This window comes from Garra rufa, chromosome 6 (assembly GCF_049309525.1).
Source record: "Garra rufa chromosome 6, GarRuf1.0, whole genome shotgun sequence".
NCBI classification, from domain to species: Eukaryota; Metazoa; Chordata; class Actinopteri; order Cypriniformes; family Cyprinidae; genus Garra; species Garra rufa.
Window position 1 is genome coordinate 11,416,130 of NC_133366.1, and position 19,698 is coordinate 11,435,827.

Here is a 19,698-nt window from a genome sequence, read left to right on the forward strand (position 1 = left end):
GTCACCATCAGCTGCTTTTTTTGCAGAAAAATCTGGTGATCAAAAATGATTAGGCTGTAGTTAAGAACTGTTAGTTTTATGGACAGTTAGAATGTTTTGTATTATGATGGGCCTGTTTTGAACGTTTTGAATTTGGAAAAATGTTTTATTTCTTAAACATGTTTGAAGTTCTTAATAGATTTCACTGTTGCACATTTACAGTCTTTTTATTTTTTTACAGTAATGTGCACTTTGCAGTTTGTTTACATGGTGTACAATGGATGCACATATTTATGACTTCTTGTTACAGTGTTCATTTAAAATAAAAGTTGCTTAAAATGAATAACTGTGTGCACCCTATTATTAATGTAGATGTGTATTTCAGTAATAAACTTAAGTAGGAGAGTTTCAGTTACCAGCATTTATATCAAAATATGGATCCCATGTCTGCAAAACTAACATTTTAAATGAAATATTGATAGCTAATCGATATCGAATCGAAATCGAAATCGAATCGAATCAAAACCATAAAAATAAGAATCGAATCGAATCGCCGAATTGGTCACAATACCCAGCCCTAGTATATACTTAAGGGGTATTCACATTTATCGCTGCTCAGCAAAATTCTGTTGGTGAAATTCAGTCATTTTATCAGGAATCCATGTGACCTTTTTATGTACTTTTGACATTTTTTGTAATATTTCCATTTAGCTTCTATTTAAATTTTTATTTCAGTTTTAGTCCAGTTTTTACTTCTAGTTCACTTAATGTTTTTCAACAAATAACTTAAAACACTGTTCATTTAATAAAAAAATCATTATTTTGGAATAACATGAGCAAATGATAAAATATGTTTAATATTTAAGTTAGTTGGCAAAAAAAAAACATTTTAATTTTTAAAAGTTTAAATTTTATTTGAACTTTTGGGGAATTTAAAAAAATTAACCTTTAGTTTACTTCAATTTTTCAAAAAAATAACTTGAAAATTAAGAAATAATTTAATAAAGAATTTATTATTTTGGAATATCATAAGCAAATTAAATAAAACATTTTTTATTTTTTGTTAATATTTTCAAGTTAGGTTAGTTGGCAAAGAAAATGTTTATTTTCTAAACATGTAAATTTTATTTTAACTTTTTGGGGGATTAAAAAGAAAAAGAAAAAAAGTTTAAACTTTTAGTTTACTTAAGTTTTTTAACACAACTTAATTAAGAATTAATTTAATAAAGAATTGATTTTTTGGAATGTCATGAGCAAATGATATATATTTTTTTAAATTAATATTTTCAACTTAAGTTAGTTGGAACGAAACATTTTCATTTTCTAAATATTTACATTTTACTTTATTTTTGAGGATTTAAAATAAAAAAGAAAAACATTTGAGATTTCATTTGATAAAGAATTTGTTATTTTGGAATATCATGAGCAAATAATAAAACATTCTTTATTTGTCAATAATATTTTTATTAAATTAATAAAAATATACAAACTTTACTTAAGTTTACTTAGAATTTTAACAAGGCACAATATTTTTTTTAAATCTAATATTTACATGTTATTTTATTTTAGCTTTATTTTAACAATTTGTAACACTTTTAGTTTTTCGCTTGAACAGCTTAAGAATTATTTTTTTGTGGATTAACATAAGGGTGAGCAAATGATTACATGTTTATATTTCATAAATATTTTATTAAATTTGCTCATCATTTCTATAGTATACAGTGGATTTACCCATGGTGCATATGCTCTGCATAATTCTAGTATATACTGAAGTTGTAGGCACATTTATTGTTGCCGCAATTGCCGCAAAAGTGAAATCCAGTCATTTCAGCAGGAATCTATGTAATTCGCTTCAAACTAATCCGAAAAAATTTCCCACTCAGGTTTCGTTGTTTTGAAAGTTTTCGTTGTTTTGTTTTGCTGCTTGTTTTGAATTTTCATCTACAACAGACTTTTTGCCAGCAAAATTTTGTAAAATTTGAGTGAATGTGAAACTGTGAATGAATCTTACCTCAGTATGAAGGGGTCAAATAGGATTTTAATGCACTATGATGCTTTTACAATAAAAGCTCAATGTACTATGCAGAAATATCCATTCACAATGCAAATTTATGTTAACTAAACTGAAAAACGAGTAATTTCAAAATTGTCATTAGGATACAACCACCCATGTTTACATATCAATGAATATTCAATATTCAACAACTTGGCCTGTTGAATGAGAGTCTGAACTACACTGGCACGCAGAAGTTAGCTAAACAAAACACACATAATTTACATATAGAAGTCTTAAAGGTACAGCAGCAACAGCTTGTCGGGTGAGAAATGGTCGTGAGAAACTAAATCCCGGTTTTTGCTACAAGTAACCGTGAGTAACATAGATGGACTTTAGGGAGGAAAATATGGAAATGGAAAAAAAAAGTTTTCTGTGTGTGTGCACTGGTGACTCTTACCAGGAAGGTCTGAGAAGAGCAGTATGCACTCGTTGAAGCCATTGGCCAGCAGACGGTCTCTCAGCTGCTGTAGGATAGCTACACCGATGCAGAAAGGGAAAGAAGAGTTTCCTAAAAGCAGAGTGTCCCACAGGTGGAAGATCTTGTGCAGGGGGAACACATCTGCAGAGGAAATAGGACAAGAAATGACTTATTGCGAGTTTATTGCGATTTTGCAGCCTTTGCACTGTAACAGCTGTGCATTAATATGGCCAACAGGCATTCATGGCTGTTGCTATGTTGTGTCATGTCTGATTTCAGATATTGTGTATTTTCAGATCCCAGAACTGGAAACATTAATGTCTTTTTTTTTTTTAATTGTATAATGTCATTATTTAAAAAATAAATAAATACATAAAAAGTAATTAATTTGTTGTGCATTTAAAGAAAAAGTTACTAAAATAATAATTGAGTGACCAAAGGACAACATTGCATCTTGAAATATTATTTCGCTTTTTTTAGTTATACAAGTATACACTACCAGTCAGAAGGTTGTGAACAGATTTATGTCTCTTCTGCTTAGCAAGCCTGTATTTGTTTGATCCAAAGTACAGCAAAATCAGCAATATTTAGAAATATTTTTACAATTTAAAATAACTGTTTTCTATTTTAATACATTTTAAAATCTAAATTTTCAGCATATTTACAATCAACCATCATTTAATATATTTATTTTTTTCAGGATTTTTTGATAAATAGAAAGATCCAAAGATCAGTATATATCTGAAATAAAAAGCTTTTGTGACATTATACACTATACCATTCAAATGCTTGGAGTGAGTATAATTTTTTGAATAATTTATTTTTGTGAAAGAAATAGTAGAAATAAATACTTTTATTTAGCATGGATGCTTTCAATTGATCAAAAGTGATGCTAAAGATATTTATAATGTTACAAAAGATTTAAATTTCAGATTAATGCTGTTCTGAACTTCTGAAACTTGAAAAACAAAATTCAACTCAGATGTTTTCAACATAATAATAATAATAATAGTAATAATAATAATAATAATAAATGTTTTTGAGCAGCGAATCAGAATATTAGAATGATTTCTGAAGGATCATGCGACGCTGAAGTAATGATGCTAAAAATTCTTTGAAATCACAGAAATAAATTACATTTTAAAATATATTCAAATAGATGACACTTATTTTAAATAGTAAAAATCTTTTTAAATTTTTGGATTAAATAAATGCAGGCTTGGTGAGCAGAAGAGACTTCTATAAAAACATTAAAACTTTTGACTTGGTGTAGTTTTATATTATAATTGTATAATAATAACACTTTCAAAATATTGTTATTAATAATAATATACAACTTATTATTATTGTGTTACCATAAGATACTGGACATTACAGTATATTTGATTTAACAATGCCCAATTAATCCATCAGTGCTTATTGTTTTGGAAATGCAAGTCTCTGAAAAAGAACAATTCTGATACTTTATCATCATCAAAGATGTAATCAGAACAATTCACCACACCAAACGATGTGCCAAAAATGACTACAGCGCAAATCATTATAATCACAGGCAAGGTTGTGTGTCCTTCTATAATTTTAATCTTAAATCGTCATCTTAACGTCTTAATTTGAAGAGTTTATTCCACAAAGCTGAACATTAGGAACTAGCCAACTTTAGGAGGAAAAGGGACGGTAACACATCATTATAAGGTCCCATTTGTTATTATTATGTAGTGCATTAGGTATAATCATCCAGAAAAGGGTTATGAAATTAGCATACACCCAATGCTGCCAAGTCGTCGTCGATACTTACGTGTGAACATTGTAAGGAACCACGGGATCGCATACAGCTGCAAAAAAGAGCAAGAAAGAAAGTAAGAACATTCACTCTTGCACAAAAGCCATTATTACTTGAGCAACAATGTGATTAATATGAATAAACAGCACGGGCCCTTTTATAATTCCCAATAAAACACCTCAGCGATTGTTAAATTCATCAGAGGAAACCTGTATTTGTAATTCAGGCCTTGGCTTCACAGCCCACTGTGAAACGAGAGGACGTGTGTGGGAGTGTAATGAACAGCCAACATCCCCGCGTCTCTCTGCCGTCTCCCTCCAGCACCTGTTCCAACACTGCCTCTTTTCCCATGGTTCTGCTCGGTTGCGGTTGGGTAGGATGTATAATCCATTTCAGCAGTTGATTGGTGGCTCGGCCTCAGAGGGGTTTAGGGAGAAATGAGAGGACGAGCGCGAGACAGGCTTCGGTCTAGCCAAATCAGCTCCCTGCTGGGAAGAGCTCCATCTCTGACTGAGACAGACTGACCGCTGCTAAACATGACAGCACAGCCGCGGAGGAGTCGAAGTAAGAGCGCATGATGAGACGAGGTCCAATGATATTCTGACACCCAATATAGATACAACAATACGCACTAATGTTCAAAAGTTTGAAGTCGGTATGGTTTTAAAAGTCTTTTTTGCTCACCAAGGCTGCATTTATTTAATCAAAAAAACAGTAATATTGTAAAATATTTTTTTATTTTTTGTTATGGCAAAGCTGAATTTTCAGTGTCTACGGTCCTATGATTTCCGCGATGCGGCAAACGCGGATGAAATTGCAGGATTCAGTCATAAAAAATTTTTTTATTTAATGTATAATGTGGAATGTCACGTTTTACCAAAATTTTGATGAATAAAAAAATAAAATTAAGCTGCATATGAGTACGAATCCATCGGTTCAACTTGAAGAAACTGTGACAGAAATATATGACTCAATAATTTTATTATTAGCAGAAGTACTGTCATTACATTATTAGAACATTACATTATTTTTTAAAGAATATTTATAGGATTTTTTTTTTACCAGATTTACCAGAAAAATTTAAATACACAGTGTTTCAGAAAAAAATCTATTAATTAGAGATGCTTTTGATTATTAAATTTAATGAAAGCATTAAAATTAAATCGATAAAATTAAATGGAAAACACAGAATTTAGTAAAAATAAAACTGAATTTGACGTAAAAATAAAACATTTTTTATAGGGCCTTGAAAAAATTAAGTGTTTGTTAAACTTGTTAAACTAAATTGTGTAAGTTTAATGATTTTAATTAATTAGACATGCTTTTTTGAATAGAGTCTAGATAAATTAAAACAGAATCAGAAAAAAATTTAAATGGAAAAAAATTAATAAAAAAACAAACAAACAAACAAACAAACAAACAAACAAACAAACAAACAAACAAACAAAAAAAACGTAATTTGGGAAAAATAAAACGGATTGCAGGCCTTTAAAAATGTAATTTTTGTTAAACATTTAATAAATTGCTGTTAAATTGTGTAAGACTCATGACTTTAATTAATAAGACATGTTTTTTGATTAATAAATTATAATTTAATTATTAAAACAGAGTCTAGATAAATTCAAATGGAATCCAGAAAAATTAAAAAAAAAAAAAAAAAAAAAAAGATTGCATAGGGCTTTAAAAATTTAATTTTTGTTAAACGTTTAATAAATCGCTATTAAATTGTGTAAGTTTCATGATTTTGATTAATCAGACATGCTTTTTGGATAATTTAACCATTAAAACAGAGTCTAGATAAAATTAAAATGTAATCCAGAAAATTTTAAATGTAAATAAATGAATTTTGAATTTAAAATAAATACATTTTAACAGAATTTGGGTAAAATAAAACAGATTGCAGGCCTTTAAAAATGTTATTTTTTAAATGTTTAATAAAGTTTAATAAATTGTACGTTTCCTGATTTCAATTAATTAGGCTTCCGTAATCAATAAAATTTCATTTAATCATTAAAAAGAAATTAAAATGGTAAAAAAAATGAATTTGGAAAAAAAAAATGAATTTGGGAAAAAAAAAATGAATTTGGAAAAAAAATTCGTAGGGTGACATGATCCTTGCGAAATCATTCTAATATGCGGATTCATGTAAAAAAAAAAACACTTGATCACAGCTGCTGCATAATTTGTTTTTCTCTCCACAGAATAGAAAAGTTCAAGAGAACAGCATTTATTTGAAATCTTTTGTAACCTTATAACTGTCTTTAACGTCACTCTTACTGATTTTAATGCATCCGTGCTGAATAAAAGTATTAATTTATTAAAACAAAAAAATCTTACTGATTACAAACTGCCATTAATGTCGTTCTAACGACGGTAATGTAACAGAACGTGGCACTTGATTGCATCATAAGGCATTTTAGCCAATTAGGTCCGAAATTACGCATTTGCCGTTTTACACAAAGGCAATCATTTTTTTGAAAGGCAATCAAAATAAAAGCGGTTAGTTTTGGCAAACAAACTGGCCTATCCAACATTATCAGAATACCAACATGAAGCAGGACACAAAACTAGGTCACTTTGCTGTGAATTTCAGGCCTTGTGCTGCCAAATATAATAGCACTCATGCAGACTTTACTGAACTGAGCCAAATCCTTGACTAACATCGGCCAAGATGTATTCATGCCTCAAAGACAGTTTGATAATAACAAGATAAGTCAAGTCAAGATCAAATATTATCCCAACAACAGTGAAAATTAAACTGACAACAACTGTGGGAAGAAACACCCATCATGCAAACAAGCATCTGGTGAGGGCCAAAGAGAATCTAGGTTGCTTTCTGGTCCATGTTAACAACGTCCGTCCACCTTGTTTCAGTGAAAAGCATAATAACACGGCTGCTTTAAAAGAGCGCAAGGTGACTTTGGGATTGTGCTGACGAGAAAACAAACACTTCCAGATCAAATGCATTGGGAATCGTGGCAGGGTTAAGCGTATATAATGGTCTTCTCAGAGACTCCAGTCCAGCGGCGGTTACATCCTCTCATGAGTCTTCTTTTGATTTTTGCTGTCGAACCATAACAGCAGCTGTGCAGAGACTCAACTCAACACCAGTTCACTCCTCTTGCATCAAAACCCATCTCTGTGTTGATTCCCACAACTCATCATTTATTTGGACCCTCAATCGCAGGGCTGTGGGTGGATTTGTCTGCGGAGGTCACCTATCCATCAGTGTAGAGAGACATCATCTTGGCATTTTAAAAAATAAAGAATCCCAGAATGTTCCGGTGTGTGTGTGTTTGAGGAAAACTTGGCCAGCGATCAAATCTCAGGGTCAGCTGTGTGTGTGAGTGCCCTATCAATGACACTAGCCACTGCAGATCTGATGTGTGACACGACGTGAATGCATAGATGTGCTCAATCACTCTAGAGAGGGTCTACTGTCAGAAACAAACCATTATATATGTAATCCAAAGCATTTAATCTTTTAAACATTTTACTATGAGCCATAATGTGTCATATGAGCCATAACTATTCTTAGTGACAGGGGATTGGTCTATGACATGACTATTTAAAAGGATAGTTCAACCAAAAATGAAAATTCTGTCATTAAATACTCACTCTCATGTCGTTACAAACTCAAAAGATCTTCTTTTATCTTAAGATATTTTTGATGAAATCCAAAAGCTTTCTGACCCTGCATAGACAGCAACGCAACTACCACGTTCAAGTCCAAGAAAGGTAGTAAGGACATGTTAATATAGTCCATGTGGCATCTGAGATTCAACCGTAATGTTATGAAGCCACAAGAACACTTTCTTCTGCATGCATATTAATTTTTGGGTGAACTTATTTTTTTTTAATGTAAATTTAGTACCTTTTAAAGACCTGTTTAAGACCATTTACAGATAATTTGAAGAATAAATTAAAGGAAAAAAATATGTCAATATGTTTTCTAAATGTATATGTCTAAGAAGAGCACAATGAGAAATTACCATTCTTCCTTAACTTTTAATTCACACACAAAAATGCTTAAAGGATTAGTTCACTTCCAGAACTAAAATGTACAGATAATGTACTCACCCCCTTGTCATCCAAGATGTTCATGTCTTTCTTTCTTCAGTCATATTAAAAAAAATATGTTTTTTGAGGAAAACATTTCAGGATTTGTCTCCATGTATTGGATTTGTATGGTGCCCCCGAGTTTGAACTTCCAAAATAAAGTTTAAACGCAGCTTCAAAGGGCTCTAAACGATCCCAGTCGAGAAAGAAGGGTCTTATCTAGCGAAACGATTGGTTATTTTCGAAACAAAATCACAAATTTATATACTTTTTAACCTCAAATGCTTGTTATGTCTCTTCTCTGCGATGTGTAGTCTGATTGATTCGGGTCAAGACAGTTAGGGTATGTCGAAAAACTCCCATCTCGTTTTTGTCTTAAACTTCAAAATCGTCCTACATCGCTGTTTTACATTTTTTTTTGTAAAGGGCGTTTAATCTACTTTGTATGTTTACTTTGTAAACACTTGGTCAGTACTTCTGCAGCGATTTAGGATCATTTTGAAGTTGGGGAAGAAAACGAGATGGAAGTTTTTTGACATACCCTAACTGTATTGACCCGGATTCCACAGACTGCATACGCATCGCAGAGATGAGACAAGACGAGCAGTTGAGGTTAAAAAGTATATACGTTGTCAATTTGTTTCGAAAATAACCAATCGTTTCACTAGTTAAGACCTTTCTTCCTCAGCTGGGATCCTTTAGAGCCTTTTGAAGCTGCATTTAAACTGCGTTTTCTACTGCAAGTTCAAACTTGGGGGCACCATACATATCCGTTATATGGAGACAAATCCTGAAATGTTTTCCTCAAAAAACATCATCTCTTCACGACTGAAGAAAGAAAAACATGAACATCTTGGGTGACAAGAGGGTGAGTAGATTATCTGTAAATTTTTGTTCTGAAAGTTACCTAATACTTTAAACTAGCTTATGAAAATAACTTTTAAAATTGATGTTCTTTCTACGCATGTCTTGTTTTTCAGTGAAAATGTCTAAAAATTCTTAAATCAAGGTAGATTCAATAGGACATAAGAGGTGAATCAAAATTAAGAGAATTTATGATTAAAAATAAACAAGACTTTATATCTTCATTTTGCATCTCACGTAAATGTATCTCCATTTAAGAAAGGTTAGATGTAGTATTTAGAAAAATACAAAAAATGTGAGAAAGGTAATTATAAGGTTAAAATTATTTTTTAAATTATATGGTGATATTTGTTATAGTGTCTCTAATTATAGTTATGAAAATCAACACTGTTTTACAGTAATGAAAATGCCATGAAAAATATTAATCAGAATAAAAGGAGCTGCAAAAATATGCATTAGAATAATGAGAATTCTGGGGGAGAAAATGAGTTTGATTCATATACAAATAACCCCAAAATAACCTGAAAGTATAACAAATTTATTTTATGCAAAAGTTATTTAAACTAATATATTTGTACACTAGAAAATGAGTTTGAGTCACATAAAACCTGAAAATAGAACAAATGTACTTTATGCAACAAAAAATACTGACAAATATAATGATTTTTGCAGTGCATGCAACATTTAACGCCATGACTTTATAAATTTAAGACTTTCAAGCCAATTTAAGACCTCTTAAGGCCTTAATTTGTGGAAGGGCAAATTGAGACTTTTTAAGACCTTTTTAAGATCTGCAGAAACTCTATTTAGTTATAATAAAATATTAGTACTATTATTAAAAAAATCAATTGAATTATTTATTAATTAAATGATGTATTTTATAAATACAATGAATAACCTCACTCACTGGTGTTTTATTACGGTAAGACTCTCCGTTATTACATCTTATATTAAGAGCTATGGACATGATCAAATTTCTTACTACTTCAATGCAACAATAAGTTAATATTGAGTAACACATTGCTTACTTACACATTAGACAGAATATGTAATCCGGGACAACAAAACCAGTCACAAGGTTAATTTTTGACAATTTTTGACATCAAAAATGAAGTTTTGATATATTAACAGTAGAAAATTTACAAAATATCTTCATGGAACATGAGCTTTACTTAATATCCTATTGACTTTTAACATAAAAGAAAAATCGATCATTCTGACTAGTTTCCTGTTACTTTTTTGCTCTGCCAATAGAAACACTTTCAGGAGTAAACTAGCACATAGATGACAAAAAAGCCACAAAAATAAAATATTGATTTCATGGGACATGTAGCAAAGTAAATACAGTGTCAGTTTAGATTCGAGTTTGAAGTGATTTCATGTCATTTTTGAAAAATTTATCTCAGGAAGACACTTACATCAGGTATGAATCCAATCTCGTTCAGGTGGTTGCTGAGCTCGGGGTCGTGGAACGCAATCATCTGCGAGAAGACGGTCAGATATTCTGGAGAAGTGAAGAATAAGAGCATTCAGGCATTTGTACTCAGGCCAAAAACACTTTTAACACGTTACACCCATGGCAGGACAAACACTTTGCTCAAAGCTCAGTCGGGGAGCAAAACAAAGCAATTCTGCTCCTGAAGTGCTGACAGCTGAGCTAGCAAATGCAACAACAAACATGCCCAAATGTCAAGCTAAAGAAATCCTTTAAGTTTTTATGGCGATAATCACTGCAGTGTAACAGCCTTAAACACTTAAAGGATTTTTATAAAACAGCTGCAATGCAAGGAGCCATGTGCAAACTGCCACACAAATTGGGCATGCTGTAAATTGATAAAATGTGGGTACTTTTTTTTAGCCTGCTCTGAAAATTGCACGCTTTCAATCTAGTACAGTAGTTCTGTATGAAGGAACAAAAAGTTGAACTCACCTTGTATTACATGCGAGTTGTCCTTCAGAAAGAAATTGTACAGATATTTGGGAATGAAGGCCGACATGCATGCATACGCAAGAGCTGAGAGGAAAAATAATAACAAGACTGAGTTAGTTCAGCTAGAGGCACTAACATCAGGAAGAATGTCAAAAAATGAATAAATTAATACATCAAAAATAGCCAGAAATCTAACCTTCGTTGTTGAAATTTAGATAGAGGAAAGGTGCGCAAAGCGAATCCAAGCCTACAGCAAAAACATCAAACGAACATTAAACATTCAAGAAATACATTAAAATAAAAAAGCCTATTTTTAAGAGGATTGAGATTTTTTTGCATTGTGACATTTTCAAATTAGTAAGAAAGAAAGAAACAAGAATTAAAAAGAGAGGAAAAAAGGAACTCTTTTAATTATACTCTACCAGTCTTCTGCTCACCAAGCCTGCATTTATTTGATCCACAATACAGCAAAAGCAGTAATATTGTAAAATATTTTAACTGTTTAAAAACTATTTGAATGTATTTTCAAATGTATTTTATTCCTATGATCAAAACAACATTTTCAGCATCATTACTCCATTCTTCAGTGTCACATGATCCTTCAGAAGTCCTTCTAATATGCTGATTTGCTGCATATCAAGAAACATTTATTATTATTATTATTATTATTATTATCATCATCATCATCATCTATCTATCTATCTATATATATATATATATATATATATATATTTTTTTTTTTTTTTTTTTTTTTTCAGAATTCTTTGATGAATAGAAAGATCCAAAGATCAGCATTTATCTAAAATAAAATGTTTTTGTAACATTATACACTATACCATTCAAAAGCTTGGAGTCAGTATATTTTTGGGGGAACAGAAATGATATAAATTTATACTTTTATTTAGCAAGGATGCTTTAAATTGATCAAAAGTGATAATAAAAAACATTTATAATTTTACAAAAGATTTCTATTTCAGATAAATGCTGTTTTTGTGAACTTTCTATTCATCAAAAAATTCTACTTTAATTCTACTATGGTTTTTAACTTAAATGTTTTTTGAGCAGAAAATCATAATAGTTTAGAATCATGTGACTGGAGTAATGATGCTAAAAAACAGCTTGGAAATCACAGGAATAAATTACATTTTAAAATATATTCAAATAGAAAACAGCTATTTTAAACAGTAAAAATATTTCTGTTTTTGCAGTACTTTAAATCCAAATAAATGCAGACTTAGTGATCAGAAGAGACTTCTTTAAACATTAAAAATCTTACTGTTCAAATACTTTTGACTGGTAGTGTATTATATGGTAAAAATTGTTGTACTGCCTATAATTATAGTTATGAAAATTAACACTTTATTACAGTAATGAAAATGATTATTCAGAATAAATAGAACTGGAAAAAATGAGTTGGATTCAAATAAAACAACCTGAAAATACTCTAAAAAAAGAACTAATTTACTACACACAAAATAAAATTAGTTATTATTTAAACTTTAATTTATTTGCACACTTCGGTAATGAATTAAATGGCTTTAATTAATTGATTTACTTATTTATTGCTGTTGTTAAATCAAGTAATGAGAATATACTGAGCAATTACATGCCACTAGAACTGTAATGCTAATAAACAACATAATGAAAATCACCTTGATATTCCTAAAAATAAGCTTAGTTTTCTGTACAGAAAATATAATTTCTTAATATTCAAGGGTCAAATATGACCCAGATGTGTTTTCGTGAGACTCACCCACAGAGACATTCATAAATCACATCAGTGCACGCATTTGATTTCATCTGTTATCTTTATCAAACAGTGTGCATCCTGAAGAAACAATGAGTCTTTGGTGCCATCTAGTGGCAGAAAGCAAAACCGTGCATGTAACCCCACCCAAGCATTGCTCCATCACCTTGCCAGTAAACCAGATCCGGATGAGAAACCACCCAAGCTTTGAGCACCCGCCGAAACTTGATGTGACCCTGAGGTGACGACAGCAACTCGTCGTACTGGTGACAGCGAGGGATATCCACTTCGATCTGCATGACAAAAGACAACGAAGGCTGTATGAAGCATCCAATGCATAAAATCTGCAGCCTTAAATGAACTCAGATGAGAGACGAAGAGGGCGAGGAGGTCTCTGTCAGAGCCGTTCGCTCCAGGATCGTTTGAAATATTCAGCAGTGGATAGTCAAATCTTAACAAGGCTTAAAGGTGAAGACAGGCACTTCACAAACAAGGTGAATTATTCAACAGGCTGATGAATTATTCAGCTTTTCAATACCCTCAATCAGTGCGAAGACTATTAAACACATGGAAAAGATTCTCACCTGTCTGTCAGTGGGGATGGGCGTGTCCTTATCGATGCCATCATATTTTGATTGGATATCACCCTGTGGGAATATATAAGTTGTAAATGTTTCCCTAAAAGGCATGTTTAGTATTAAAATGCATTGCTTTAAAGTGAAATGTGCATTGAATTTATGTCAGAATTTGATTGATAGCACACGTCGTGCAAATACAGCAATTCAATAGTCCATTAATGACCTGCATGCTTTTTAGCTGGCAAACTCTAAAGCAAATCAGCCCACAGTTTCCTATAAAAACGGTCATAAAATGTCTATTGCTAAACAATTACAAAATATTCCTTGGAGTATATGCAGTATTTGTGTGTACCTCAACTCCTAATAAAGCTGCCCAGGCCAGACCCCTCAGAAGAGGAGGAATATCAACCCTCGCCTCCTTCCAGATCTGGTTCTTCTTGTAGGGATACGCCTAAAAATTAATGCGGAACACATTTATGGAATTAATTCCAGTGATGTTAAAACTCATTTTACGAGCTGATGAAGTCTATTAAACCGATATACTATAAATTATTACTCAACATCAGGGGTTCTGCAATCACCATCACCAAATTTTTTTATTAATTTTTATTAATCTAAATCTTAGCACTGAACTCAACAGCAACTTTTAGATAAAAATCAGCACTTCGTTTTGACTCTTAATGAACCATTTTTTCTGTGGGTGGACATTCGTCATGAGGTGATTTCATCAGCTATTCTTATGGTCATTTTGAGAAACTGTGTGCGAATGTGTGTGTGTCTAAAGGACCTTGAGCAGTCTGTCGAAGAGGACAATGCGGGTGAGCTGGTACTCGGTGTCTCTCTCCCGGATAATGAGGGGCAGTGTGACGGTGGCAGACAGTTCATTACTGCTGTTAGACTGAGGCAGGCTGGATTGCCTGCGGGACACACGGGACATTTCTATAGCATCAGACAGACACGGACTGCTGCCAAACACACCAGAATACTGAACACAAAATGAGAGCTAATGAATAAGAGATGATTCCTTACTCATCTTCTAATAGCGGATAGTATGTCTCTCCTGCAACGTCCTTCAGCCTCTAGAACGAGAGATTAGCAGTGTTTTAGTATCTCAACTCACAAGCTTTTTTTGTATTTGTTAAAAAAGGTGCAATATTGTTCAGATTTAGCCGTAAAACTTTCACAACTTCAACAACTATATTTGTAAACAAAAATTTAAAAAAAGAAGGCTTCAGATGTTTCATTTTTTTTTTAAAAATGATTAAATATAAACCAATTTTATATAAACTCAATATAAAACCTTCCAAATGTCAGACAATCGTAAAAAGTACAATAAAAATAAAATAAATAACAATGAATTACATTAAATAAGTTGAAATGTTCTACACAATATTTAATATTAACCCAAATCTTAATAATACATCTAAATATTTAAAATAATCGTAAATGGACAATAAAAAAATTAAATATTGTCTATAATATTCAATATAAACCCACATCTTGATTATACATTTAAATGTTGAAGATAATCTAAATGTACAATAAAAATTTAAATATTGTCTAAAATATTCAATATAAACCCATGTTATAATTATATATATAAATGTTGAAAATAATCGTAATTGTACAATATAAAAAAGTATTGTCAACAATATTCAATATAAATATATCTTAATTGTACATCTAAATGTTGAAGATAATTGTACATGTACAATATCTACAAAAATAATATTTAAAAAAAACAATATTTAATATACACCCAAATTTTAATTTTTAATTTTAAATGTATTATTAAAAAATACATATATTTTATATTTAATTTTGAAGATAAATGAAGAACGTAAGAAGTAAATACTGACTACAATATTCAATATATACCCAAATGATAATTATAAATGCTGAAGGTATTCGTAAATGTACACCATAAAAAAAATTAAATATTGTCTACAATATTCAACATAAACCAAAATCTTAATTCTACATGTAAATATTTAAGATAATCAAAAATGTATAATCAAAAAAAAAAAAAATTATATATATATATATATATATATATATATATATAGTCTACAATATTCAATATTAACCCAATATTAATTACATATCTAAATATTGAGGATAATCACAAGTGTGCAATAAAAAATTAAATATTATCTAAATATTTTTGACTTTTATGTTTACAATTTTGCATTTAATGGCTTATATGAGCAAACGAACACTCTTACATTTTTTAGCTGATTAAGAGAGAGAGTCACAGTTGTGTCATCAAGGAGGAAACTTCTGTCACGGCCTTGACCAAAAGACTCACCATCCTCCAAAATAAACCTGAAAAGCAAACACATTTGACAAGCTCTATATAAACGCAAACAGCCATTTAAAACAGATGATTTATTCTGCACACTGAAACAGTTGTGAAGCTGATTCTAAAGCTGGCGATACGTGGGGATCATAGATGAGTAAGTACTTGGGAAGCGTGCAGATGGGAGGTTTTGACTGGATGATCTCTTGATTGGTCAGCTCTTTCTCCAGGTCTCCTCCTGCCAGACACCACAGGTGATACACCTCGTCTATGGCTCTCTCTGCCAGGTAGTTCTCGCCATCATCTGCACATCACAGCGGCCCAGTCATTAACACTATTTTTAGAAGATACTTTTTAATGGTCATTAAAACTATTTTCAAGACTTCGTAATGTGAAATCTAGGCACCCCAACCTTTACAAAGTTCACTGATGTCCTCGGGAAGCTGTAAATGAGCACAGCGCGGGGAGGCAGCGAACAGACGCACAGGGCTCTGGTAGGGTGTGTACTGACAGGAAACGACCTCAAACACAGAGTCTCCCAGAAGCTCGGCCGGGGTGGGTCTGAAGGACAAGAACAATTAGCGAAGACATTAATAATAATTATTAATTATTACTCACACATTATACGCATTCATTTTCAACGTGTTCAAATAGACCAAAGCAAACAACTCTTTTACAAAAATCCCTGTGTGGAAATTTCTATTTATTAAAAACTAAAAGTAAAACAAAAAAAATGTTACTTGAAACAAAGTAAATCCTAACTGAAATAAAATAAAATGTTTATTCACATACTGTATGTGTAAGTAGTATCAATATTAAGTAAATCAATTTTAATAATGTGATAATTCAATTACTTGAAAGCAAGCTTACTTGAAATAAAATATAATTTTAATTTAGTTTAACTTGCTAAGTTTAACTTGATTCTGAAGACTTATTCTGGAAATAACATAAATAAAAAACTAAAACTGAACTAAAATTAAAACTCACATAAAAGTAAATTAAACCTAAATAGTGATAATGGAAAAAACGCCAAACAAAATAAATTCAAAATCTAACTGATCTGTACAAAAATTAACTAAACATGAAAATGAATATAGAATATAATATTATAACATTTCATTTTTATGCATTTTTAAAAAATAATTTAATATAAACCCAATTCGTAATTATATATCTAAATGTTGAAGATAATTGTAAATACACAACATAAAAAAAATGTAAAAAAATATATATATAAACCCAATATAAACCTGAATCATTATTATACATCTCAATATTTAAGATTATCGTAAATGTACAAAATAAATTACATTTAAATAAATTAAAATGTACAACATGTACAACATAAAAAAATAAACCCCCAAAAATTGTAAATGCACACTAAAAAATATTATCTACAATATGACATAACTGATTAAACAAACTTTTCCTAAAATTCAGAAAAATCCTATATAATTACATATAATGTATGTATACACATTTATTTTAGTAGTTTTTTTTTTACAATTTTAAATCTAAATGTTAAAGACTTTGAAATGTTGAAAAAATTGTAAATGCACAACATAAAAAAATAAACTCAATATAAACCTGAATCCTTATTATAAATCTCAATATTTAAGAAAATCGTAAATGTACAAACTTTAATTAAAACAAATTAAAATACTGTCACATTTTTATGCATTTATTTTTTAAATAAGTCAATATAAAGCTAAATCATAAATGTACATATAAATGTTGAAGATAATTGTAAATGTACAACATAAAAAAAAAATTGTCTACAATATTCAACATTAACCCAAATCCTAATTATTCACTAAATATTGAAGATAATTGTGAACATACAATTAAAAAAATAAAACATTATCTACACGGATTAAACTAACTTTTCCTAAAATTCTGAAAATATATAATTACATATAATGTATATAATATTAGTTATTTTATATTAATTAATAACAACTATAATAGTATCTCTGCTGCACATCTATATTCTAAAGTAGTACAAATGTGTGTTTAAAAAAAATAAGTATTGAGATGCAATATATTTAATATCATTTTATAACGATATCGCCCATCCCTACAAAGAATTTAAATAATAAAATTATTGGTAAAATAACTGGTCAAGTTTAAGACTGTACTCAAGAGATTTTATTGCATAATGACAATGCCAAACTGTCCCTTCTGACTGCATGAAACACTTTGGAAGTTAAGAGAGAGTTTCTTTTTATGAATATGACGAAAATGATAAAAGGCTAAATACTGTAGATAACCTTTTTGAAGGGAGAAACGTCAGGCATTTCCTCAATAAAGCCTGCACATTTTCAGGCAGCTCCTGGGAAAAAGACAGAGACAAGAATATTATTAAAGCATCAAACCCCTCCAAAAGCTGATAAATCAGCACTATCTGTCATTCATGCCATAAACCCCAGTGAAAAGTGAAGTTTTATGAGGACATTTGGAAAACATTAGCCGTACGACCAGTGAGCGTTCAGCGTCAAGCTAAGAAGAGTTTATCTGAGAGGTTTCAAAGTAAACCTTTTAAAGTAAAATTCCTTTGAGATGAAACCACTGAGATAAAGCATTTCCTACCATGACACTGATTAGTATTTTTCTGTCCGGCAGTAAAAGGTTTAGAAAAAAAGAAAACTTAATCAAATATCTTTGCAAGGAATGTGAAGTGCAAAGATCAAAGCCTCTCCATTACGATGAGCAAACTTACCTTAATTGTATCCAAGCATCCGTGTTCCTCTGCAAGAACAGTGATTATGTCGTCCATGCATCCTGTAGAAACAATAGGGTTTTCCTATGGTAAAATACATTACAACACAAAATAGACATAATAATGTGACATAGAATAAACATGAACTTACCTAAGGTGATGATGAACTTCATTCTCTCACTAATATCAATGTTCTGTAGAATCTGCCTTCCCTATTGGACAACATAAGTCACATGACATCAATAGTAAATGTAAAATCACTGTGTTCACAGTTTTCCTTTTTTTAAAGCGACTAAGCCAACATTAAAGTTTGTTTACAATTTTTAGTTAACATTTCTTCTGGCCTGGAATGGTTATTATTATTTACTAAAACTAAAACTGTTAAAACATTTTGTTAATTGTAGTGAAGCTAAAGTAAAACTATTTTTTTCAACTATAAAAATATTGGATTGAAAATAAAAACTGAATCTAATAAAAAATCTTAGATTAAAAACTTAAAATTCTGATGTTAATTTGAATTTCACATTTTTTTTTCAACAATTTTTAAAAATTATTTTACTTTGTTTTTCAAATTTATATTAAAACATTTTTGTTACTTGAAACCGAGCTAAACTATTGATTTCAACTATAACAATATTAGATTAAAAATAAAATCTAATAAAAATATAAGATTAGAAACCCAAACATATTTCTAATTTTCACATTTTTTAAATTAATTTCATTATAAATTAAATTCATATAAAAAAATGTGTTAAATTAAAAAGAAAAGTTGAGCTATTTATTTCAACTATAAAAAAAATATTAGATAAAAAAAAATAAAGTCTAATAAAAATATTGGATTAAAAATCTTTATCTAATAACGTTATACTATTTATTTCAAATTTTTTCTTTTTTTTCAAATTCATTTAAAAATTCATTTGAATTCATATAAAAAATTAACATTAAAATTAAGTTAAGCTATTTATTTTAATTTAAATAAATAAAATTTAATACAAATTAAACAAATTTGATTAAAAACCAAAACATATTTCTAATGTTATCAGAAATTTCAAAAAAAAAAAAAATCACATCCTTTTTTTTTAATTCATAGTAAAACATTTTTGTTCATTGAAATTAATTGTAACTATTTATTTCAACTGATAAAAATGTTAGATTTTTCAAATTCATATTAAATCATTTTTGTTAATTGAGATTAAAATGAGCTATGAAAAAAATAAAATCTAATAAAAAATTGATTAAAAACCTATTAGATTAATAACATATTTCTAA

General features: G+C 30.1%; 1 protein-coding gene across 1 annotated transcript in view; it reads right to left on the reverse strand.

Moving 5' to 3' along the window:
* The window catches only part of tbck (TBC1 domain containing kinase), a 70,683-nt gene that overhangs the window by 40,393 nt on the left and 10,592 nt on the right, over nt 1-19,698 (reverse strand). Inside the window, exons 7-22 of the mRNA XM_073842291.1 lie at nt 18,581-18,641; nt 18,430-18,491; nt 17,981-18,042; nt 16,123-16,271; nt 15,876-16,014; nt 15,637-15,736; nt 14,441-14,490; nt 14,199-14,328; nt 13,764-13,862; nt 13,418-13,480; nt 13,000-13,126; nt 11,283-11,333; nt 11,087-11,170; nt 10,575-10,660; nt 4,249-4,285; nt 2,433-2,594 (exon numbers count right to left, since the gene is read on the reverse strand). Of these exons, the coding sequence (XP_073698392.1) occupies nt 2,433-2,594; nt 4,249-4,285; nt 10,575-10,660; nt 11,087-11,170; nt 11,283-11,333; nt 13,000-13,126; nt 13,418-13,480; nt 13,764-13,862; nt 14,199-14,328; nt 14,441-14,490; nt 15,637-15,736; nt 15,876-16,014; nt 16,123-16,271; nt 17,981-18,042; nt 18,430-18,491; nt 18,581-18,641 (1,462 nt within the window). The remainder of the gene's footprint in view (nt 1-2,432; nt 2,595-4,248; nt 4,286-10,574; nt 10,661-11,086; nt 11,171-11,282; nt 11,334-12,999; nt 13,127-13,417; nt 13,481-13,763; nt 13,863-14,198; nt 14,329-14,440; nt 14,491-15,636; nt 15,737-15,875; nt 16,015-16,122; nt 16,272-17,980; nt 18,043-18,429; nt 18,492-18,580; nt 18,642-19,698) is intronic.